General features: G+C 39.2%; 1 protein-coding gene across 6 annotated transcripts in view; it reads right to left on the bottom strand.

Moving 5' to 3' along the window:
* The window catches only part of diaph2 (diaphanous-related formin 2), a 388,637-nt gene extending 374,412 nt beyond the window's left edge, over positions 1–14,225 (bottom strand). For 5 of the 6 annotated variants that reach the window (XM_078788633.1, XM_078788638.1, XM_078788637.1 and 2 more), the window contains exons 1-2: positions 14,102–14,225; positions 13,172–13,555 (exon numbers count right to left, since the gene is read on the bottom strand). In XM_078788633.1, the coding sequence (XP_078644759.1) occupies positions 13,172–13,255 (84 nt within the window). In that variant the 5' untranslated portion in view covers positions 13,256–13,555; positions 14,102–14,225. The other variant, XM_078788634.1, reaches the window with a different exon arrangement.
* Between the last annotated feature and the right edge of the window lie 11,135 nt (positions 14,226–25,360).

Raw genomic sequence — 25,360 nt, 5'->3', positions numbered from 1 at the left:
TGCTGTTTAAAAAGTCGGCAGAACACGCACTTGATAGGTCTTCTTCAGCCATCAACGTGACATGGGCGGACAACTTTCTCCCCGTTGCTAAATCGAACCATTTATGGTGTCATTAGCGGCGGCGTGCAACAGCGAGCTAAAACTGTGTGAAACACTAGCTAATTTTCAAACAGCGTACTTAAACATTTTCTAATCTATTTAACAACAATCAAACCACTGGTTGGCTAATTGCCTTGACTTCGGGGCCTTTCCTTGCCCATTATCCCAGCAACATTCCAACAATACAATTTAACAATCAAGCTTACATGTCCTCGGGGCATCTCACACTTATTAAAGTAAACTTTTTCATCATAATAAACATTTATTAGCAAACACCACCCACCTCTTAAAAAACTAACCAAATTAGATGTAGGTCTTCTCTTAATGAAATAATATTGACTCCACCGACCTAAGCTTGTAGGTGCATGTACACAATCTATAAAAACAACAATGAATGCTACTACATCGCTTCACTCTCACCCCTGATGCTATAAGAAATTCTCTCCCTAATTGCTGCTAATTCTGCAATAAAATGCACAACGTAAAAACAAACTTGCACCATTTGGTTTCAGACTGGCAACGTTGCACAGCATTTAGCCGAGGCAATAACTGTTATTCCCGACCGATTTAACTGGACCATCTGTATGATGTCATTTTAACTCACCCACTGGAACTATCGCGATAAAATCAGCGGCCACGGCGCTTCTTTTATACAAGTTTGGAAACAAATTAGGCTTGAGTTTTAATGGCTTCTAATAATAAGGGAGGATTACCGGGAGGAAAGTTGTTGTGCTGCTGGCAACTTAACACAACTTTGTCTCCCTCTGCAGTCACTTGTTTATATACAGACTTAAAATAAGCCTTGGGCTTTAGAATAAGAATTCAATCGCCTTGTTGAAACGACAATTTATTCCACAAGTTTGGAAAGAGTTTTGTGTGCGAGGGTTCTGGAAGAGAGGTAAGAAAATGTCACATCAGCAAAAATATTCAGTAGGCTGCTCTGGGAGATTGGTGTTGTGACACTGGTGGCGTGCTGTGTTTCATTTTTAATGCATGACCAGTGGGTTCGCATTGTTCTTTGCTTGCAACAAAAGTGAAAAACAAATGCCAGAGCTTGGAGAGACTTTTAGGGGATGAAAAAAAAACTGCCGGCAAAATGAGGCTATATGAATATGGAGTTGGCTTTACAATTTGAAAAAAATATATGCTCTGTTGCACTAAATTCAGGAAGCTTCGAAGCATTTTCCAAATATACTTCACATAATGAGACAGACAGTAACGACCGCATTCCGATAAAAGTGCCGTATCCATCTATTCTTTAGGCCGCAGCCCGGATTTTTTCAAGTAAAATTAAAGACTATACTTTCCAAGACTTACCCTACAGTACATCCTTCTGTTCAAATCGACACTGAATAAATAAACGCCACTCCTCAAATAGACAGCTCCTTTTTTTCCCCAACTTCGAAACAAAATATATGTGGAGGACAACGATTGATGCCATCATGTGTTGCTGTAGACATCTTTACCGCCACACACACCACCTGTAAAACAACTTCGGTAAAGCTGAGGTTTTGCAGTGGAGTTTAAAGACACAACTGTTCTGTATATTCCCATCATATTATACAATAATCACTCCTTTCTTGTGGCTCCAGACCCGACCTTGAAAAGTAGACTACCGCAAAGTAGGATTTCTTTAGCCTTTTAAATACGTTTTTTAACTTTCTTAGAGTCATCTATACACAAACTAACACCCATATAAGTCACCTTTACATACGTATTGCCTGATATAGAAAAAATTATCAGAGAAAATGGGGGAGCAGAATCAATGGCAGACAGGAAATGACATTGGAGGTTCAGAGTTGAGTTTTAGCTTGTTGTGTGCTGTGGTTGCAACAGTAACCTGTGTTCTGTTATTATTATGCCTGTTCATCAATCATTAAAACCTGCAATAAAAGCCAGTTCTTCAAGTCTTCCAACTAATACTAGGCTGTAGTCAACCACAAAACATTTATTAATTAGTAAAGTGTTTGGAAAAAACACAGAGAGAGCAAAGCTTGAACCACAATGTAACAAGGGATGATTACATATAATTTCGATTGCGTATCATTAATCGGTGCCTTAGGATCTCATCTCTGCAATGTGTTGACATCTGGTCCAGATGACATCATTGGGCTGTGACCTTCAGTGTTTACTGCGGAGAGCAGCTGAGTGTAAAGCTTCTGGAATAAGGCCATGGTTCTCAGTCAGAAAAGTTGGGTTGGGAGTGAGATCTTGCCCCGGGGGGAGGAGTTCTCTGTGTCTTGTTTACAAGTGAGGGAAAGTTGGAGTGTGAGGTCGACGGGCTAATCGGTACAGCGTCTCCAGTAATGTGTCTCTTAATTTACCAGTTCGCACCCTTAACTTTGGCCATGAGTTTTGGGTCATGACAAAAGTACCACACTATCTGTATACTGACTACTTGAAGTTCAGTGCGTCCCAAACACACTACCTGTTTGTCCTTGCTCATGAACACATTATAATGGGACTGGCTTGTCTGTACAACTGCGTACAGTAGAGGGCATCATTACTCTGCTTCTGCTTCATATACCAGAGAATAAGACAAAGTAGCAGGAGGGAATTCAGTGATGCCAACCTAGCGACATTTTTTGGTCTTACTGGACACTTGCACAGCAACCACTACTGACTTGGCCATGCACTGTATGCATATGTTCATCAATATTGTCGGATAATAGATGTACATATATGGTCACAGCATGATGGCCACACAGTCAGGAGATAGGGAAGATCTGGGTTCAAATCTCTGCTTGGGAATCTCTGGTGGAGTTTGCATTTGTGGGTTTTCTCCGGATACTCCAGTTTCCTTCCACATTCCAAAAACATGCATGTTAGGTTAATAACTATAACTATAAATTGTCCATAGGTATGAATGTGAGCATGAATGGTTGTTTTTATCCTCGCCCAAAGACAGCTCCAGCTTACCCCCACGACCCTAGGATAAGTGGTATAAAAAATGGATAGAGATGTACAACGTCATGTAAATTACCTCATCAGCGCACACCTACTTGGAGCCCTGGGAACATCATTAATGTTTTTTTGCACAAAATGACCCCAAACACCCAAAGGTCAATAACTTCTTATTCTGGTAAATAAGGTGTAAAATCATGACATATGCAAGGTATGCAAATCAGACGATGACGTCGCCCCACCTCAGCCAACCCTTGTTTCCACTGTATTGTCCCTTAACATAGAGTATCATAAAATGCTTGATGAAATATAAGGGATGTATTCAAGGTACTGTAAAAATTTTTACAGCTGCATATTTTGGTCACTGAAGCGAAACTGAAACACTTTGAAAGGTGCGAAAATCACATTTTAAAATGAACACAGCAGCCGTTCGGAAGTCGAAGGTGGACTGAAATGCTGTGGAAATACTCAAAAACGTAAAATGAAAGTAAGAATAAATTGGTCATTGAAGTTCAAATCAGGAATTGAACTAACTATCTCTGAGTCCGGCTGCAAGCACTCTACCAGCTGCACTATATTACTGATTTGGCACAATTGGTACGATCGTACGATCTACCATCATGTTTTGCGGTACTGCTCTTTAAACTGTTTACTGTTATGTATTTAATGTATTTAGGTTTTATGTCATTCCATGTACAGTACATGAATTTAGTTTTTTTTTTTTTTAATTTAGTGGGAATAGTTTGAATGGTGGTCTATATGAATTTCATGTTGATCGGAAATATGAAATCACTCTAAATATGGGATAATTACAAGAGTCAGTTCAATGGTTGCTAACACGAATTAATGTTATCACAAAATCAGAATTTGTTGTCCCATGACCAATTAGTGGATAGATTAGTGGATATGTGGTAGTGATAAGAGGACAATGACTTCTGTCTGATGTACAACATGATGAATGCATAAGCGGGAATTGAACCAAGTACCTTTGGGTTGGGATGCACACACTTTAACAACCAAGGCATGCCAACACTGTCAAAACCACAAAGTCATTCAGTAATGGAAAATTTTAAGTGACTTTTCACCATTGAAATTGCCCATTCATTTACAATGGGAACATTTTCACAGAAATGAGATTACTATGAGATTGCTATGAAATTACACTAAATATGGGAATATTTTGAAAAGTCTGAATAGGTAGCAAACTTGAACATTTTGATGTTAGATTTCTTTGAATTGGGTAAGAAATGGAGTAGTAATTAAATGAGGAATAAGAAGTAGTAAGAATTGTGGAGTACCTTCAGCAATCACACATAACTGTTCATTTATACATGAGCCAAAAAGTCCGTTAATGACTAGTCCGTTAATGACGTAAGGATGTGCCAAGGTGCAACAATGACTAATCACTGTTTCATAGCCCTTTACAAATGTCAATGAGTTACTGAACAGGATCTCATTACAGGAACTGTTCATCAAATAGCCTTTCCGCGTGTGGTATCCTAGCATCCAAGCTTCAATGGACAGACTCAAATCTTGGATGAAGGACTCATCAGTGCAGCACAGGGACTGTATAATGTGTGTGGGCCAGGGTTGAAGTCTTGGCACACGATTGCTGCAAGCTTGCATGCAAAGGCACACTAGATTAAAAAATATGAACTAAAGCAAGCGTACAACTTGATTGACACCGTGATCCATCTGAATGTCAAAAGAAAGCATCTTCATTGTGTACATTTCTCCAAGAGGGGCAATGCCTTTAAATGGAAAAGTGGTCAGCGTGTTCTTTTATTTCAAGCCGGCACTGGCACTGTTGATAGCTTCCCAAAAATAGCAAACATCGAAAAAGGGAAAGCAACACAAAAGCCAGTCTAGTTAACTGAATAGCTTTTCACTGAGCAGCATGACCATGTGACTGCAGACGAGCACAGCGAGGGCCTCGGGGTTATCTGTGTCGCTGCACTTGGAGAGCAAATCTCTCGTACATTAATCCTTGAAAGACCGGATGACACTGGGCCATAATAACCCTGGACCTTTGGCAAAGAGAGGAGGAATATATTACTGTATCCGGACTCAAAGTGAATAAAATGCATCATGTTTTGCCTTAATATTGATATAGAAATTATATTTTGATGGAAATTTTAAGACAAGTTGAAAAAAAAGGGAACTGCATTTTATTGGAAATTTTGCCCATCATTCACAATCCTTATGTGAAACATGAACACATATTTATTTCTCTTTTCTGTTAATTCTAGAGAGAGAAAATGACTTTATATGAACTAGCAAGCAACGGGCATCATGGGAAATACCTATTTTGACGGTAAAGCCGTCACATAAAAAAAATTAATTAAAAAAAAATGTCAACAGTGTCCCATTTACATAACTGACTTGTATATTAACCAATTGTAGTAGCTCAAAATTGTCGCTAATCGCTACTCTGAGCGTCATTCACAGACAGAGGAGTGAATACCTAGCTCTCAATTTCGCTACAAAGACTCAATAAGATGCTCGATTTCCGTCAGCATTTTCTACCTGAGGACTGGAGCACATGTCTTGTGCTGGAAGACGCAGCCATGCCAAGGAGAACGGACATGGTAAGTGTTGTCGCTGCTGTTGTTATTGAAGGAACTAGCATAAGTATGTGTATCGATGCGCCTCAAAATAAGTTTCAGGAGTGTTTTAAATAATCAAAATGCAGCATGATACTGCAACTATTACATGTTATCATCAGTGTACGTGTTAATGTATGATCACAACGTGTATATCAAACAATACAACATTGTTAAAGGCTTCGTAGTCGAACTAGGTGTATCCCAATGACAGCATTGTAAGACAGCTGAAATTAACTCATTTTCTCGCGTAAAAATGCAAAGAAAAAGCATGAAATATGTGTCTATGTTTCACATAAGGATTGTGAATGATGGACAAAATAAAAAAAAAGTGCAGTTCCCCTTAGAGGAGGTTCTTGGATGTTTAAGACACAAAAAAGAAGAACAGGGAGTGAGACAAACAGCCTATTTCCCGTTTGTCCCTTGTGTGCCTTTTATTAAACAACAGACCACATCAAATAACAAAACTGGATTTTACTTTCTTTTTTATTAAGAAAGACACCCGGAATGTAGATGAATAAATGTAGAAGAATAAAGGATGTGTGATATACAATATGAAGTACGTCTAAACAATAAAACATTGACTATTAAAGAGTATGTGAACGTCCCTCCTTTTTTATATCCCAGACGCTGCAGTGGGTATGGTTAAGTTATATTTGTTGACTTGTGTTTGTTTAGCACCATGGGTGAGGTAGTTGTCTAGATGGCTGCATGTGAAAAACTACTTAAAGCATCTAAAGGTTGTCTTGGATTTAATGACTGGGACTACTTGCAAGTCATATTGCCAGCTTGTATGTTCATTCATTCATTCATGTTCTACCGCTTACCCTCATGAGGGTCGCGGGGGTGCTGGAGCCTATCCCAGCTGTCTTTGGGGGAGAGGCGGGGCACACCCTGGACTGGTCACCAGCCAATCACAGGGCACATATAGACAAACAACCAGCTTGTATGTTAAAAGTTAAAATTAAATACGTTGGAAGCAACTGTCGGGCCGGATATGGTTGCCGGTTCGTAGTTTTATGTGTTTGTTCACATTACGAAAAAACACGCCATGTTAATTTGAATGCAAAGTGTCTGGAAAGTAACATGCATGCGCAAAAGTACTTGCAAGTACATACACCCTACCAAGTTTCGACCCCAAATGCCACACCAATCAAAGCTGATGTCAATACTAAGGATCAGCCGATATATCGAGCCGATATTTGCGTTCTTTACTTGAATCGGTATCGGCCGATACGCGCGTGGGTGTATAGTGGGGGGTGCGCGTCACACTGTGTTCAGTGTTTACATTTAAATAAATATTTGTTTAAACTTGAGACCTGGAATATTTGTTATCATTGTCATTTTTTCATATAAATTGAGGGAGCCAAAGCAGTATCGGCCACAAATATCGGCTCAAGCAAAATCGACCATCGGCTAAGGGTGATGGGAAAAAATCGGTATCGGCATCAGCCGGAAAAATATGGGTCAATATGTGTCAATCCCTAGTCAATACCATCCTTTTTCACTGATATTTGTACCCATACCGATTGGTGGCCGATCGATCGGAGCACACCAAAGTGGGTACCTTTATCCAAGTTTTGCATGATAAACCAAACCTTTCCATGACTGACTACATCCGTGAATCCCTTTAAGGTCTCGTTAAGCACAGCATTACACGCCTCGATGATGTATAGGTCGGATATATGCGACCTGCAGTCACATCGCATACATATCGCATTTAAATCCATATACAAATGAGGCCTGAGTCACATTTGAAAAAAAACAGATACAGGTCACATTTAAAAAAAAATCATAACTGACAATGTGAAAATAGCCTAAATTCATAATTGAGTACTCCTTCTTTGCATGCTCACAGAGCTGAAGTCTTGCAAGATTTGCTGCCATGCCACATGAAAATGTGTGAAGTATACGTAAAACGTTTGTTTTCGACATTGGAGGTCACACTGTATTATAATTTGCAGCCCTGTTTAGAACATAGTATTTTTAGCCACATACAAAAAATAAAATCAAAATTGATCAAATATTCCAAAGAAAGTCTGACTGATCTCCTGTGTATAAGGCTGGGTGGGATGCAGACATAAAGGGGGGGCTTTCTTTCCACTGTGTTATTTAAGCAGGTCTTCACAGCTTCCTCTCCTATCCAACTTCCTGAATGCCATTGACACACACTCACAAGTGGTGCGTTTCCTGCCTCGCATGCCTGCTAAACAGTGCTTACATTCAATCAACACATTGTGAGAAAAGTACACAACGAGCATGAGGGAAAAAATGACCATAAAAGGAGATGTCTATTGATGAGATTCAGGAATTTGGGCTTTCACTAATGACCTTAGAAACCAGAAGCTTCAGTCAATCTTGAGCAAGTCTGCCATGTCCGAGATCTCATAATTAAGACATTGTTGCCAGTCTCATCACTGAAACCCTAATTACCTTAATTACTGAATGATGGTCTGCTTTAATTATTAAGTGTTAATTACAAACGGTCTAGAAAATGAATAATGGACATGTGTGTCAGCTTTTTCTTTGGCGCGTCCTGAGTCCATTTTCATTTTGATTTAGTGTGGTTTTATATGAAAGGGAATTCAATAGCTTCAATAATTTGATGATAACAGCCTCCTAATTTCTTTAAAAATATGGCAAACAAGTCAATATATCATCTTTTTGTGTATGTGATTTCTTGCGCAAACACATGCCTGCAGACACATGTGAACAGTCATGTGGATATGTGGGAATGACTTTTCCCCCTCGTGCAACTCTGTGTGACATCATCTTTGACTCCGGTATGCACACAAAAAACATTATCCCATTCCGTCAAACATGCTCCCCCAAATCCCTTTAAAGAAAATAAAAAAAAATCTCTAATTTGACCTTTTTTTACAGCACGTCAGAGTTGGTTTTCTTTTCATTAAAAGCCAGCTGTAAAAGTAACAATCCCTTTTGCAGTGCCATTCCACCATCCCTGGCAGGGTTAAGTATCTCCGTACTGGGCCTAAATCCTAAATGGTGTTGCTGTGATGTAATCCTTCCCAGCAACTTGTAACACAAACTGATTTGACACGAAACTAAAACAGCGTGTGCCAGTTTGCATCAGATTTGGAAGAAAGTCTGAACTCATGGAAGTGTGGTATTATTATGGTATTTCAAAACATTGCGCGCAGACAACATCAAACAACCTCATTCCCGCTGAGCTGCAAATGCTGCAACATGAACGCCACGGCAATCGTGGGCGGTATCAGTTTATAGGAAATATTACACCCATAAACATCTAATGCTCGTTATCTGAAATCTTTGGAATGCCTTTCATCTGCCAATATGGAGGTTTAGAATTTGACACATATAAGTACAGTAAAGTCTCGTTATATCGATATCGGTTAAAACGAATTACTACTTATTACGATACTATTTTCATTTCCCGGCAAATTTCTAGTCTTTTATGATATAATTAGTTCCGTTAGTACGATACCCGGTTATTATGATAATCCGGTTACTACGATGCCCTTTTCATCTCCCGCCAGCCAATTTGGTCTGCTTATATCGATACAAAAGCAGCTTAAATCAATCTTTGCTTAAGGATTTCAATACCAAAAAAAGAACACGGCGAACGGCTGCTTCCAGTCAACTTTATTTTTCACACTTCCACCACCAGAGTGCAGCACACACAGCGGAAAACACCCGTCCCTCGCGCCTACCCCTCCGGGTGGTAACACCTTCCCTATCGATAGTTCCGGGGTGAATTATGTTCCGGGGTGAATAATGTCCCGGTAACCGGTAATCACTACAGCGTAAGTTTATTTTTATTTACTGTAGTACAAAATGTATTGTAGTACAAAAGCATGCTAGATACGCAATCCATGAACTCAAGGAGAAAACTACATGCCATATCAAAGATCCGCCCACTTTTAATGCAGTTCGGCGCAGGATCGGATATATGGATAGTCCGGTTATATCGGTATTTTTTCCGACTCCCGAGAATATCGATATAACGAGACTTTACTGTAATAATGTTGGGCCAGATGCAGTATTGGTGTAGTAATTGTATATTTAGCAAGAAAAACACATATTCTAAAACCATTTATAAATTGCAGTTTCAGGTACAAAGACTGTTATCATGTAAGCATACAGCTAAAACACCACAGTATGTATTTGGACCCCCACCCCATGCAAAACTCTGGTAAAATAGTTTGATATGTTTGTGTTTTCATTTTGAGCTATGAAAGATTTAACTTTCCCTGACATTCTCTGCATCAAACCAAAATAGTCTTGTTCTTTTCTGCTCCATTTGTGCTGTAAAAATGACTGATTGTGCTATGTTAGTTTTTTTAGGCATGATATTTATTTACAAAGGTCAATCTGAGTTTCCCAGCCCCTTAGCGGCTCCAAATTAAACCAAAATAGTCGCAATGATATCTGCCATTAAAATCAGCCTGTATTTGTTTTTGCGTTATTAAATATTACTTTTATATCCCATCAGTGTTCACCCAGCTCCCACTCCCATTTGTTCTGAATTTAAAAAAAAAAAAGCTCACATTCGTTTATATCATCATAAATATGCAGCTCAACTTTTTGAGTTATTAAAGACCGTGTTTGGTGTCGACATACTCCAAAATAAACCTAAATATCCTTATTCTATGCTATTTTTATGTTGGTTTGCCCCATAAAAATGATCAATTGTGTTGGTATGGTTCTAACAATATTGCAAGTTTTCTCCGGGAATGATGTCATATTAGACACACATTTAATTGACCTATGAAATCATCTCTAATAACTTAAAAAAAGGCAGTGAGACCATTTTAAAACCAGCACAAAAATGTAAAAGTATGTTATTAAGATTTTTGCATTGGTGGGGCAACTTGACGCAGGTTTTAATAAGAATTAAATTTAATTAAATTTCACCTGGTATGTTTTTGGTACATTCAGCAACAAGTTTATAAGCTTAAGCTGTAACCTTTGAGCTCCCAGAACACTGTGAAGCAACAAAAAAGTGTGGGAAAAATGATGACATATCACGGACCCACCCAAGGGTGAATACCTACTTCCTCTGCTGCACGGAGATTTCAGCAACAACAATTCGCTTTCTCTTTAGTGGGGTGAGGTTTACATATGGAAACCCTTCTAAAGAAACATTTACAGATCAGACAGACTCCAAAAATTGGGATATTCCGGAGTTGAAAAGTGAAGTCGCTCTCGGGAGCACATGGCATCTCGCTTCTCTCTCTGATTTCCTGTCTTGCAGCCCTTCTGGTTGCACTTTCCCCACTCCTTTAAAAAAGTTGCTGGAACACAACTGGTGATTACCACTTTAAGACTGCTCACTACGTTTGCAAAACAGCAGCATTAATGCCAAGTCACGGGACAAATGTAATACTATAGCAACATAGCAACTGTCTGATCTTGAATTTGAATATTTTCAAGTCTGTGGTATCAACTCCGGTACATTACAGTCAATTAAAGATGTGTGAATAGTGGGGAGTACACTTTACTGAATGCATAAGTGTCAATATTATTGCGGATACTAGAAAAGCCAACTGTTGAAATGATTTGCCCATCAGTTTACCAATTTCTCCATCTGCTGACAGTGTGTGTGTGTGTGTGTGTGTGTGTGTGTGTGTGTGCAGCTGCTCGCACTCAACACATGTATGATTTACACTGCGACATCCCCCACATGAAAGGGAAGACAAGACTACAACTGAAGGTACTTCATTAAACGTTTGGAATGTTTTGGTGACAGCACACTATGTTTACATAAGAAATACAAAAGGTAAGGAATTCTCATGACACTCCAGTTTATAAACTCAAATTGTGGCCTACTCAAATGCTGCACCTCAAATAAACGCCGCACTCCTACCCACTACTTGCGATGATTGATAACCCATGTGTTGCAGTGGACGCCAATACAACATCACGCAAATACCAGTTAATGCATTATTATATCATGGCTGTGCAATAAAAGCATGTGCCTCCATTTTTTTATTGTTAGAGAAAACTTGACAAAATACTTGCCAGAGGTTATTTTATTCATTAATCTGTTTTCTACAGCTGTCTTCGGGCAAGAGGCGGGGTACACCCTGGACTGGTGGCCACCCAATCACAGGGCACATATAGACAAACAACCATTCACACTCACATTCATACCTATGGACAATTTGGAGTGGCCAATTAACCTAGCATGTTTTTGGAATGTGGGAGGAAACCGGAGTACCCGGAGAAAACCCACGAATGCACGGGGAGAACATGCAAACGCCACACAGAGATGGCAGAGGGTGGAATCGAACCTAGCTGTGCGGCCTGTGCGCTAACCACTCGTCCATCGTGCAGCCGGTTATTTTATTTTTCAGTACAATTATTAGGGATGGGCATTCAGCAATGCCTGACTTTAACTGATTATTTTTAACAGGATTTTCTTCCATCCTTTTTCTATGCCGCTTGTCCTCACGAGGGGCGCAGTGGTATCCGAAAGCCTATCCTATCTCAAGAGTCAGTGAACTTGCTGGACTCATCGCCAGACAGTCACATTTACAAAAAGTACAATGACAAACTATATAAAGTATGGCTGGGATAGGCTCCAGCATACCCCTGTGATTCAAGTGAGGACAAGCGATATAGAATCTAATTTAATTTAATTTACTCTACATTATACTCTTCTGCACTGTGTGTACGCTACCGGCCACCGGCCTCCACATACTGAGCCAAATAGACTATATGACTGACAAAAGGGCTCACTCCATTCATGCCGTTGTTCTATGGAACAAACACGCCAAGGCACCGAGTGAAGCCACTACCTGCTCGTTTGGTAGCAACAGATGTGGAAAACAAACACACACGGCAATATATTGAGGCCAGCAAAATGATGCAGTTCAGTCATTTGTTGTGTGATTATTTAGACTCAACAGCGCCTCTGCTGGTTGCATCAAAATAGTGAACTCATCTCCGTCGGTTCGAGATACAATTATAAATAATTATAAATTTAGCAAAATCGATAATTATGCCCAAACTTAACACACATGTTATATGTCCTGTTGCTAACAAACCAGCCTGCTGCTTGACGCAGTTTAGCAAACAGTGGTGGCCACCCACTCTACAAGAAGTTAATACAGTTACAAAAAACAGTCAGTCAATCTAAACAGGCATCACAGATACAAGTCGGCTGCAAAAGCAATGAGTCAATAAACTTTCGAAAAGCACTGTCGGAGCAACTGTCACAACAAGGCAGTCCTTTTAGGGGGAACAAATGGAACAGGATCATCACATGATGCACACTAAGTGCAGAGCGCAGCATAAAAATAAAACACTACATCTCTTTAGTGCAACCTTGAAATCTATTAGATGCCATGCACTTTGGCTGCATTACACAGCGATGTTAACACGTCAATAGCTATTTCAGCGTCATGCACTAAAAACATGATTGAGAAACAGTATGGCTGTAGTTCTGATTATACCGTACAGCCAATGTAATAACAACACATTAAATCTCCAGACTAAAATGTTTGGAGTGGGAAATGTGGATTAGTGATTTTCTCACACTCTTGCTGAGTCAACTATTAACTATTACACAGCATACCTACCAGTTTTTTGTTTTTGCCTTCATCCTCACTGGACCTCTTTTTAGAGGGTTTATTGGGGTCGTCCCCACCGCTGGCCTGATCCATTTTGCCTCCAAACTATAATTCCCCTTCTTCTTGACTTGTTGTGGCCTCAGGAGGAGAAAAAAAAGTTGGAAAACTCCAATCTTAAGCTTCTGGCAACACGTCACTTGACAAGAACATCCACTTTATGTCTTCTCCAAATCCATCACTTTACTTGAAAAAAATTAATAAAACCAATAAGTAAGTTGAAGCATTTGGTAAAATTGTATCCGAGTGGTGCTTGTTGCCTTAAGATGAAGAGGTGTGGCAGGCGTGAAGTATCCTAGATGTCCTCTTAAGGTCCAGCATCAATTCTTTCAGTCTCTGTAATAAATAACATTATGACATTATCTTTATATCATTTAAAAGGCCAAAGAAGCTTACAACAACCGCAAGTCCTGTAAAACGAGTTTTGCCTTGTTAACTATTCAAAGTAAATCCAAATTCAAAGAAGACAAACTGCACTGCATTTGTTGTCATAACACTGCTCAATGATATCTTACTCCTAGTCGTTCATTATTTAGAGGAGAAACTTAAAAGAGTGCATGTTAGCAATAAGACAGTAACAAGCAATATTAATCGTGCACTTAAAAAGGCGACCAACAACGTAGCTATGGTGGTTTTTTTAGCAGCTATTAGCATTGTAGCACCATTGATTGATTAGAATTAATAACAATAGTCGAGAAATCACCGTTGTTCTCTCCTGCTTGGACTTCTTTACAAAGCATTTAGCTACGTAAGCGAGCATGGAGCGCCGTCGCCGTTAGAACGCTACGACCATTATCGCTGACATTACAAGCGAGTAGGTAGTATTACTGCATAAATGACATTAAATGAAAAATAGAAATAAATGTGTCTAGTAAAACTCACAGTATCCCATCCTGGGCACTTCCTTTGCAACCGAACTTGAATGCCAGGCCCACGTCAGGCTCCGCCTACTCTTGTCCTGATTGGTCTGTGGTCAGGGCGCTGAGAAAGAAACCCAAAGACGATTGGTGTGACGGGTTGGCTGTCAAAAGGTTGGCAAGGCGTGGACGAGGGGGGTCAAATCTGATTTGCACAGCACGAGGATAAAACCACTGAAGAAGACGAATAGATTCATAAATGCGGTGGATTATAATCCAGCGATGACGTCACACCGGAAGTCGAATGGGAAACCTTGACAACGAAACATCGCCAACGTGTTTGTCCTTTCCACACACACACACACACAAACACCCACACACATATACACACCTATTACATCATTGATTGTGCAATGGGCATGTAAAAGATTACTGGTTATATAATAGTGCACCATTGCGGCTTGTCTTTGATTTTGTGTTCATATAAATATATTAATACTAAAATGACCGCCTGTAAGGTGTGGAGTGTTATTGTGTGCCATCTGAGGCGTGTGTGTGCAGGGAAGCCACACAAAAACAACCTGAGGAGCTGCTTCCTTTGCAAGGGTGTGGGTAAGGAACAACAAGGGCGAGGACGCGTATAGAAAGTCAATCAATGGTAGCACCTTTAAATAGTTTGAGGCAGGGAATTCACTGTGTTTGGCATCACTACTTGTTTGAATATATACAGCTTTTGGTATTGTTTGGAAAGTCGGAGGTCACTAAGCCAAATTATGGTCACAATACAGATTTGAACAACTGTTTACTTTTGATGCTAATACAAATACCGCTACATTTGGATAACGCAAATGCTCCAATTATATTATTCTATTTGATTCGATACAGACTAACCAATCTTTGAGTCTGTGGTCATCAATAAATCATTGGCATTGGCGATTAGCGAGGTACATTATTAAAAAAAAAAAAAAAACCTTACACTGTATTATGGAAAGCAGGAAGTGAACAAATGTAACAATTACTGATTGCAAAAGTAAGGATTTAATAAGCTTTGCTTCTTCCTACTCCTTTTGGACATGTGGAACTGGGAACTTGATTATGTGATGCACTCAATTGTAATCTGATGCATGTTCAAATGAAATAAAACCATTACCATTAACGTCCTCCATTCATTAATATATGTGGCTGTAGGCAACCTTCTGATGTATCTTTTTTTCTGAACTCCACAAGATGGCAGTAAGTGTATATAAAGTTTCATTATTGGTCAGCATCCAGCAGCTTTATCTACCTCTGCATGAACTTTAAAATGTTGCTATTCAGCTACTTGTTTACAATCAAGCCATCAGCGGTAATAATGCAATCTGACCAGTTTGCTCTTCCTCATCCAAATTATTATTAAAGAAAAAAAATTACCGTATTTTCCAGACTATAAGTTGCACTTTTTTTTATAGGTTGGCTGTTCCTGCAACTTATACTCCAGAGCGACTTATAAATGAAAAAAGTGTTTATGTTACATAAACACTGGACACCTTTTGTGTTCATGTTTATTTTTTGTGTAGCTGAATAAGCATTGTATAATAATGGGAGTCAAGATATTGTTGAATTAGCTAACAGTTCAATTTTGCCCTGTTTTGAAATATGAATATGAGACCCTAATGACATGTCCTGGTTATATTTTTAGTATTTGCATCAGCTTACATTGATGTCCCCATCAGTCACTAGGTTTCAAATTAAATAGGAGCAACTATTGAGGACGTGGGCTGTTATTTTCCCACAGGTCAGACTGCAATGACTGACCACGACCTTGTGGAAAGTATTTGTCCCTCTAGAGACTGCGTTTTATCTCGCTGACACACGATAAATGTCAATTAGAGTAGTTTCTCTTTTAAAAAGTAGATATTTTTGGTTTTATGTGACTATTGACCAAATAGCAAACATCTGTACCTTATTTCAACATACTTGAGCGTCTGTGTCCACAATGTCGGTCCTGTAGAGTAGACAACTGTGTAAATTGTTTGTGCTGGGGGATAAACAAGAAATAAAAATCAATAAAAACAAGCCAGCATCAATAAAAACAACAGCATCAACCAGCAGGTACTCCAGGACTCAGTTTATTATTATTTTTAAACGCAATTATTGACTTTTCCTTTGGCACACAATACTTTAAAGCAGGGGTCTCAAACTCAATTTACCTGGGGGCCACTGGAGCTCGGGTCTGGGTGAGACTGGGCCGCATCAGGTTTTCAAAAAGAAAACAAAAAAACGCATTTATTAAAAACAGAAAAATGAATAAACTTTGCTTTGGTTCCGATTTTCTACAAGAAAAGCTCTGATAAAACATTCCACTGTTCTCAAATATCTTAATTTTTATTTTTCTACACAAAATAAGATGAAAAATAAATAAACAAATCAAGAATAAAGAAAATCAATCAATCAGTAATAAATAAATATAATAATAATAATAAAAACTTAAGAAACCACATATAGTTGGTGGGTAGACAAATGATTTTTTTCCAGATTAAATTGAACAAAGCATTATTAGAGCCCTGTAGACATGACAAAACACGACTATAGTCACATTTATACTCTTTTTATTTACAACATATTGCGCAACTGCAGGGTCTTGAGACACATGCTAACTCGCAAACTAGAGAGCTAGCGACCTAAACGGTAGCCTCCAAGTTATTTCCTTTAAACTTAAATAGCCAAAAACTTACCACTTCCACACAGATAGGGAGGATAACTATTAACAGTTATTTAACCTTTAACATGAACATTAATCAAACGTAATAATTTTTTCTGGGTACATGATACCATACAGAATCCATGTCAAACTTGCACGGGCCGCACTAACATTAAACTTTCATATCAAGGCGGGGGCCTCAAACTAGTGTCCGCAGGCCGCGTGTTTGAGACCACTGCTTTAAAGTCTATGGGGGGAGCAAAAAAAGTAAGGTTGAGAACATATGAAGCACTACACTACTCTAAATGTATAATATATGGTATATAAATTGCTCTTCTCACTTGTCACATAAGCATTATAGTTTGTCAAACATATTCCTCGTCCACCTCAATCAACCACTGAGGAATAACTAAAATAAAATTCCACTACTTCTATCATTCCCTTCTATTTATTTTAGCGTTTGGGGTTTGTGTGTGTCCCCTGTATAGATTTGGAGTCCTCTCCTGAGTCCCAAATTGAAACCCAGCGCCGGACATATTTCATGTTTAAATGTAGCAAACTGTGTGTAAATGTGCATGTGAGAGATGAATGGAGCCATCTGGCTGCAACATTAAAATAAACTCCCTGAGCAGCCAGGCTGATGTTGTTGCAATTTTAAGCTTCTAAAATTTACAAAGAAAAAAAATATGACGGACAGTTTCAGGAGGAGCAGAGAAATAGTTTTTTAAGTCACACAGAGGAAGTCTCGCATACTGTAAATATTTCCCATTCAGTACAGGTGGTGCTCAGTTAAGGGCATTCCATGTTGTGACATTCCGTGTTTACAAGCACACGCTGATAAATTAATTAAAAGCACTATTTTTATAAACACAAAAGTTGCTTGAGAACTAGGTACAGTGTGCACGCTCCTAGTGGCAGTGAGTCGAATCAAAGTAAAGCCGTCACCATGGAAGGGAAAATGAACATGATAAAAAATTTGGTAGCTGAGAAGAGTAAAACACAACCACAAAAAGCAAAACATTACAATTAAAACTACAGTTTTCCCTCGCTACGTCACAGTCCTACCTTTGAGGATTCGCTGTTTCGCAGATTTTTTAAGCACAATTTTGAATATTTTTTATAACAGCATGTGAATGTGCATTGTGTTCTGTGTCCTTGTGGTGTATTAGCGCAGTGTTATAGATCTCTTGTCATGTACTAGTGCAGGGGTGGGCAAACTTTTTGACTCGTGGGCCGCATTGATATGACAAAATTTACGGGGGGGGGGCAGACTATATATTTTACACATAACAGTCCACCTGGTATTATTGTATCTGTAAAATTGTCATGCAATCCGCTATTATTATTTATTATTTTATATTTATATTTAAATATTTTAAAAATAATAAAATATTATAATAATTACAATAAAATAGAAATAATAATTATTATATTATTATTATGTAAAATATGCAAATATAACAATAATATTATATATAATTAATATAATGATTAGCATTAATATAATAATTATAATAATCATAATAGTTATAATAATAATTATAACTAAAAAAAAATTATAACTTATTATAATAATAATAATAATAATAATTATTATTATTATTATTATTATTATTATTATTATTATTATTATTATTATTATTATTATTATTATTATTATTATTATTATTATTATTATGTGCTTGTGTCCCTTTTTTCAGGAGCACTTTGTAAACAACAGACCATGTCAAAAAACGAAATTGATAAAACCATCAAAAGGTTGGCTCAGGCCATGATGCCAGGTTGTATGTTGAGTTTAAATGAAATACTTTGGAAAGATTGGGCGGGCCGTATTCAAACACTTGGCGGGCCGGATGTGGCCCCCGGGCCGTAGTTTGCCCACCCCTGTACTAGTGCTACCAGTAGAGAGTGTTGTATACTCATGTGAGAGTTCAAGACATGTGCAGCTCCACCTTGTCTCAGTATGTGTTTATGTGCTGGTACAAGCATATTAGGAACCCACAGTAGCCCGCTAGTCCTCATTGGTTTAGGAGAAACCGGCCATTGTGTTCTGCATCCTGATTGGCTGTAGACCATTGTCAATCAATTTCCTTCACGCCATTTCTTGCTGTGGTCAATAGTCGCTAGCAAACTAGCTAATGCCTTGCTAACTGTCAACAAACAATCTTCGGCTCAAGGAGTAGGACAGCAGGAGCAATATGTTTTAACAAGGACACAAAAACGCTACAGACGAACAGCGCCAGATCGACACATGGTCAAAGGAATGAATCCGTGGGAGTCACTTATAATTTCTTGTGTCCAAGCTAATAGATCATAGGTCATTAACACAATAGCCCGCTAGTCCTCATTGGTTTAGGAGAAAGCGGCCATTGTGTTCTGCATCCTGATTGGCTGTAGACCATTGTCAATCAATTTCCTTCACGCCATTTCTTGCTGTGGTCAATAGTCGCTAGCAAACTAGCTAATGCCTTGCTAACTGTCAACAAACAATCTTCGGCTCAAGGAGTAGGACAGCAGGAGCAATATGTTTTAACAAGGACACAAAAACGCTACAGACGAACAGCGCCAGATCGACACATGGTCAAAGGAATGAATCCGTGGGAGTCACTTATAATTTCTTGTGTCCAAGCTAATAGATCATAGGTCATTAACACAATAGCCCGCTAGTCCTCATTGGTTTAGGGAGAAAGCGGCCATTGTGTTCTGCATCCTGATTGGCTGTAGACCATTGTCAATCAATCTCCTTCATGCCATTTCTTGCAGTCGTCAATAGTCGCTAGCAAACTAGCTAATGCCTTGCTAACTGTCAACAAACAATCTTCGGCTCAAGGAATAGGACAGCAGGAGCAATATGTTTTAACAAGGACACAAAAACGCTACAGACGAACAGCGCCAGATCGACACATGGTCAAAGGAATGAATCCGTGGGAGTCACTTATAATTTCTTGTGTCCAAGCTAATAGATCATAGGTCATTAACACAATAGCCCGCTAGTCTTCATTGGTTTAGGGAGAAAGCGGCCATTGTGTTCTGCATCCTGATTGGCTATAGACCATTGTCAATCAATCTCCTTCATGCCATTTCTTGCTGTTGTCAATAGTCGCTAGCAAACTAGCTAATGCCTTGCTAACTGTCAACAAACAATCTTCGGCTCAAGGAGTAGGACAGCAGGAGCAATATGTTTTAACAAGGACACAAAAACGCTACAGACGAACAGCGCCAGGTTGACACATGGTCAAAGGAATGAATCCGTGGGAGTCACTTATAATTTCTTAGATCATAGGTCATTAACATTCAAATGAAATTTGAACGTTGAGAGTGTTGACACAAGAGAGAAATGTAAGAAAATGTTAATGCATGACTGAGAAATATGTATAAAGTGTATGGTAAGGTGTTTTACATCCCTATATCATATATAAGAATTGTAAAACATCTACTTTGCAGATTTCAATTATTTCGGCTATTTTGGAAACCTATTCCCGTTTGTAACCCGGGTACCACCTATCGTATGTTTGCACAAATCCTATAACATTTTTGGACTGGCCTTTGTGAATCAAGGTACAAGAAGGGGTCAAAACATAATAACATGTATTTGGCAAACCCGAACGCTGTTGATAACATTGTGGTTACATCACAGAGGTGTCCTGTAAAAACACGCTCAAGCGCAAAGTGATGACATTTGAATAAAACAAATCTGCACTGAGCTACAAATAGCGTAGCCAGTATGCCTGTATTTTTCCGTATCTGGTCCGGCAGTGGAGTACGCTCCAGCCAACTCAAGTGGGATATTCAATAATATCATCCGCTAACATTGTAGGCGGTACAGCAGACGGCTTACAAACAAATAACAATGGAGGGGAATGAATGTCATGTGTTTATTACTCAGTATGTCAAGACATCAATTTGATTTAAAAGGGCAAAGCTATTCTCAACAAATCCCAAACGGTCAATACAAGATGAAAACCACTCCATGGAAACAATTTTCCAGTTTCAGCAGGAACGACTTTGCTCACTGCTTCTGGGCAGCAATTTGCCCACATTGTGTGGAATTCAACAGATTAGGGGTGATACTGGAGGGGTCTATTTTTAGCATGTTCAAACAGACCGCAATTCGAACCTCTACTGTCTGAGAAACAGCAGGTTGTGGATTTACGCCCAGAGAGGAAGAGGGCAGCTCCAGGACAGGAAACACAAGAGGATTTTTCCCGCAGTGGGAAGCCCTATTAGGTCCGGCGTGGATTTACTGAGGACAAACACAATGGGGGTTACCATCACAAAGCCGAAAAGCTGCAGAGCCCTTTGGTGTTTACGTGTTGGTGTTCAAACGTGTGGTTTCAATGAATGCTATACTGTTAATGGGCTGTTTAAAAGCACATTATTTCTGACCATCAATGTGAACCAAACACAAACATGCATTAATTTAATTTCTTTTCCAAAATCTCTTCCATCCATCCATCCATTATCTATGCTGGAGCCTATCCCAGCTGTCTTGGAGCGGGAGGCGGGGTACACCCTGGACTGGTGGCCAGCCAATCCCAGGGCACATATAGACAAACAACCATTCACACTCACATTCATACCTTGCATGTTTTTGGAATGTGGGAAGAAATATGGGAAGAAACCGGAGTACCCAGAGAAAACCCACGCATGCACAGGGAGAACATGCAAACTCCACACAGAAAATCGAACCCAAATCGAATAACTGTTGATTAATCGGATAATAGATTAATTTTTGATTTATCTAGTAGTAATAGTTATTATACAGTACATACGTATGAAGAACTGTTTGATGTAAATAACCTAATAATTTCAATACATTTCAACTTTTATGAATAATAGAAAAATATATTTGCACTTTTGGTATACAAATAGGTCCAACTCTAACCAAAACGTACATTAACCTAATCAATTTTTCCCATAAGAAATAATGTCAATCCAATTAATTTGTTCTAGAAAGCCAAAAAATATAGTTTTATAGTTTCAAAATGCATACAAATGATGAATGAACATTTGAGGTTACTTTGTAGACGTGATTCTTGACGTGACTGAAAACAGAAATGTGATGGTGGTTGATCTCGCCGCTACGTCGTGTCTTCGGGAAGAGTTATATCTTCACTGAGGGTTAAAGTAACCTTAAATATTGGTTTAGCCCTTTTCATTCATTTTCTACCGCGTATCTTCACGAGGGTCGTGAGGGTGCTGGAGCCTATCCCAGCTGTCTTCGGGCAAGAGGCGGGGTACACCGCGTTAATCACTGCAGAGTTAATCACTGATGACATCATACACAGGTGCCGTAACGGAGCTGAGTTCAGATTCTGGTTGCCATTTTGTAAGCTAGCTAATAAGATGCTAACAAGGAAGGAAAAAAAATACATTAACCTATGCAGAGTATTAACAAATGCATGCAAAATTGTGGCATGAATTTTCGATGTTAATCAAAAAACACACTAACCGAGGCGGATGCTAACTGAGGTTTCACTGTACTTTAACTAAAACATGTTATTCCAAATAGGACTTTTTAAAGTCTGCATAATTAAACATGCTGCTTTAAAGTGTATTCTTTCAATGTATTAACTGTTGATTTGTTCCAAAGTGACTTGTTCTCAAAGGCGTATAGTACTGATGAAGTTCTGGTATTCTTCAGATGCATCAACCATGACCATCGAAACTGAACCTCCATTGTGTGTATGCTTTTTTCTTATCAGTTCTTCATGCTCATTCACCACATTTCCTGCGTGCATACAGTACAATTCTATGTAAGCTTATCAGCATGGTTCCGTGGAACGGTGGACATTTTTTATTGCTGCTGTATTTGCGCTTATATTCAGACCGAGTTCAACCCGACAAGGAAAAATGGCTTCTGAAAGGAAAAATACAAAACATTTAGTCCTGAAATCGACACTCAACAGTCGCCACTCGTCTGTTTGTCATCCGCCCGAGGCTTTCAAATTAGTCAAGCACTGCTGCGATGTGGTGATCAGTGGGGGCATAAACGCCAAAGTCATAATAAAAAAAGGGTGGCTTCATGAGGCGTGGCGCACACCAAATGACAGGCATTTACCATCAAATTGCGCTGCCCTGCAAGGTCAATAGTTTACATCGCTTTGGGAGAGAGAGAGAGAGAAACACAAAATGAAGACAATTTAAAGACATGAATTTGTTATATTGATAATTGTACAACGCACAATCCTTTCAGTGAAGTCAACTCAGTAAAAGCACTTGGTGGAATATTTCATTGTGACTGGAAAGGAAATGAGGGGGAAATTAATGGTGTAAACAAACTATGAATCTGCTCCGCTGGTGACAAATTAGCTCGGTGACACAGCTTCCTGGTGTCTGACGGGTTTTATGACACCTTTGTTTTCATCGCTGTTGGTTGGTCGGACATTACTGCTATCATTTTTATCATATCTTCTCAAATTACGATACCATAGAAAGTCAACGTGGATATACTTTAGTGTCATGAGTGGACAATTTGTACAGAATTAACTATCCACTGCAAATGAGACAACCGACAGCCATTATTGTCTTAAAAGCTGGCAACACAAGAGAAGAGCAGGATTGTGGCAGCATCAGCTTAACGTGTTAAAAATGTTTTCAAAAATCCATCATTTTTGTTTGCAAATCTTTTTTTGTTTGATTGGTAAAAAAAAAAAAGTCACAAATTTCTCTCCAGCTAAAAACACTAGTAATATGTGGAACCTTGGTTAGCATCCGCCTTGGTTAGCATGTTTTTCAATTAACACTGAAAAATGGCGTCAAAATTTGCTCTAGATTTCCGTACATTTTCCGGTTAGCATACATTCCGGTGCACGTCTTGTCATGTTATCAATACACTGCGTGAATCCAACTGTGTCATTAAAGTGCGCATGACACCAAATCGCGTTAATCTTTTTATTTCCGCTGTGAAAAATAAAATGCATATTTCCTGTTTTAGATGTGTACTCATTCTTTCATTCATTCATTCATTTTCTACCGCTGATTCTTCACAAGGGTCGCGGGTGTGCTGGAGCTTATCCCAGCTGTCTTCAGACTGGTGGCCAGCCAATCACAGGGCACATATAGACAAACAACCATTCACACTCAAATTCATACCTATGGACTATTTGGAGTGGCATGTTTTTGGAATGTGGGAGGAAACCGGAGTACTCGGAGAAAAACCCACGCATGCACGGGGAGAACATGCAAACTCAGAGAGGCCCGAGGGTGGAATCGAACTCGGGTCTCCTAGCTGTGAGGCCTGTGCGTCTACAGCCATCAAGTAACGTTAGCTTATTTGATCACATATATTCCATATTGCGGTGTACATAAAGTGACGCTATAGCACCATACCATTATCTTTATAAATTGTGCACCTGATGGTTTTGACTTTGTTTTTTCCATGTTGTCTTGACACAGATGAACAGCACTATTATCATCTCGTACCCGATGAGGATATGGTGAGCTTTTCTTCCCTCTCCACGGCGCCCCCTGGAGAATGCCACACTGGGCATACGTATGGCCCATAGCTAGTGTATACAATATTGCATCAAAGTATAGTCTCAATAATCCACAATGACGCTCGCTCATGCACAAGCACCTAAGAGGGTTGATGAGTCACATGATTAATGTGATCCTTCCACCAATTATTATTCATGAAATAAACAGAAATCCAAATTAGACACAAAGTCAGGAACTGTGTATAGAGATATCCTGGATGAAAACCTGCTCCAGAGCGCTCTTGACCTCAGTAGACTGGTCATGTACCTTGACCATATAGACAGTAGACATTAGCACACAGCCAAGATCTCAAAAGATTGGCTTCAGAACCACTCCGTGAATGTCCTGGAGTGGCCCAGCCAGAGTCCAGACTTGAATCCGATGGAACATCTCTGGAGAGATCTGAAAATGGCTGTGCACAGACGTCTCCCATCCAACCTGATGGAGCTTGAGACTTATTGCAAAGAAGAATGGGCAAAACTGCCTAAAGATAGGTGTGCTAAACTTGTGGGATCATATTCAAAAAGACTTGAGGCTGTAATTGCTGCCAAAGGTGGATCAACAAAGTATTAAGCAAAGGCTGTGAATACTTATGTAAATGTGATTTTTTTGTTTTCTATTTTTAATAAATTCAAAACATGTCAAAAAAAATCTTTTTTCACATTGTCATAATGGAGTATTTTGTGTAGAATTTTGAGGTAAGAGATTAATTTAATACAGTTTGGAATGAGGCTGTAACATGACAAAATGTAGAAAAAGTGAAGCGCTGTGAATATATCGATGTCATTGTCGCTTCTTACCCAGTAGGACACTTTGGGCTAAGCAAGGTAGGGAGCCTCGGTGCAATCGCTGCCCTTTCCCTTCCCTTGAAGCCACCATGAAGCCAGCAATAACAATGGCCGCTTTTGTGCAGTCAAAACATTAAAAACTAGGAAAAGGAGAAATTGACCAATGCCGTGATGCCTTGATGAGCAAAGAGACGGACGTGTGTCACAGAAGGGGAGCTCATTTTTGTCATATCTCGTTTCTTGGAATGGTGTTTGTGAAGTACGGCTACAAAGCTTTCATTAAGGCTTAAATTGAGGGACATCACCGCTATTCGATATACTTGTTTCGGCAAAAGCA

Source organism: Doryrhamphus excisus, linkage group LG23 (genome assembly GCF_037039965.1).
Source record: "Doryrhamphus excisus strain RoL-2023G ecotype Guam linkage group LG23, RoL_Dexc_Guam_v1.1, whole genome shotgun sequence".
Taxonomy (NCBI): domain Eukaryota; kingdom Metazoa; phylum Chordata; class Actinopteri; order Syngnathiformes; family Syngnathidae; genus Doryrhamphus; species Doryrhamphus excisus.
Note: the sequence above shows the minus strand (reverse complement) of the source record. Positions and strands in the feature narration are given on the sequence as shown.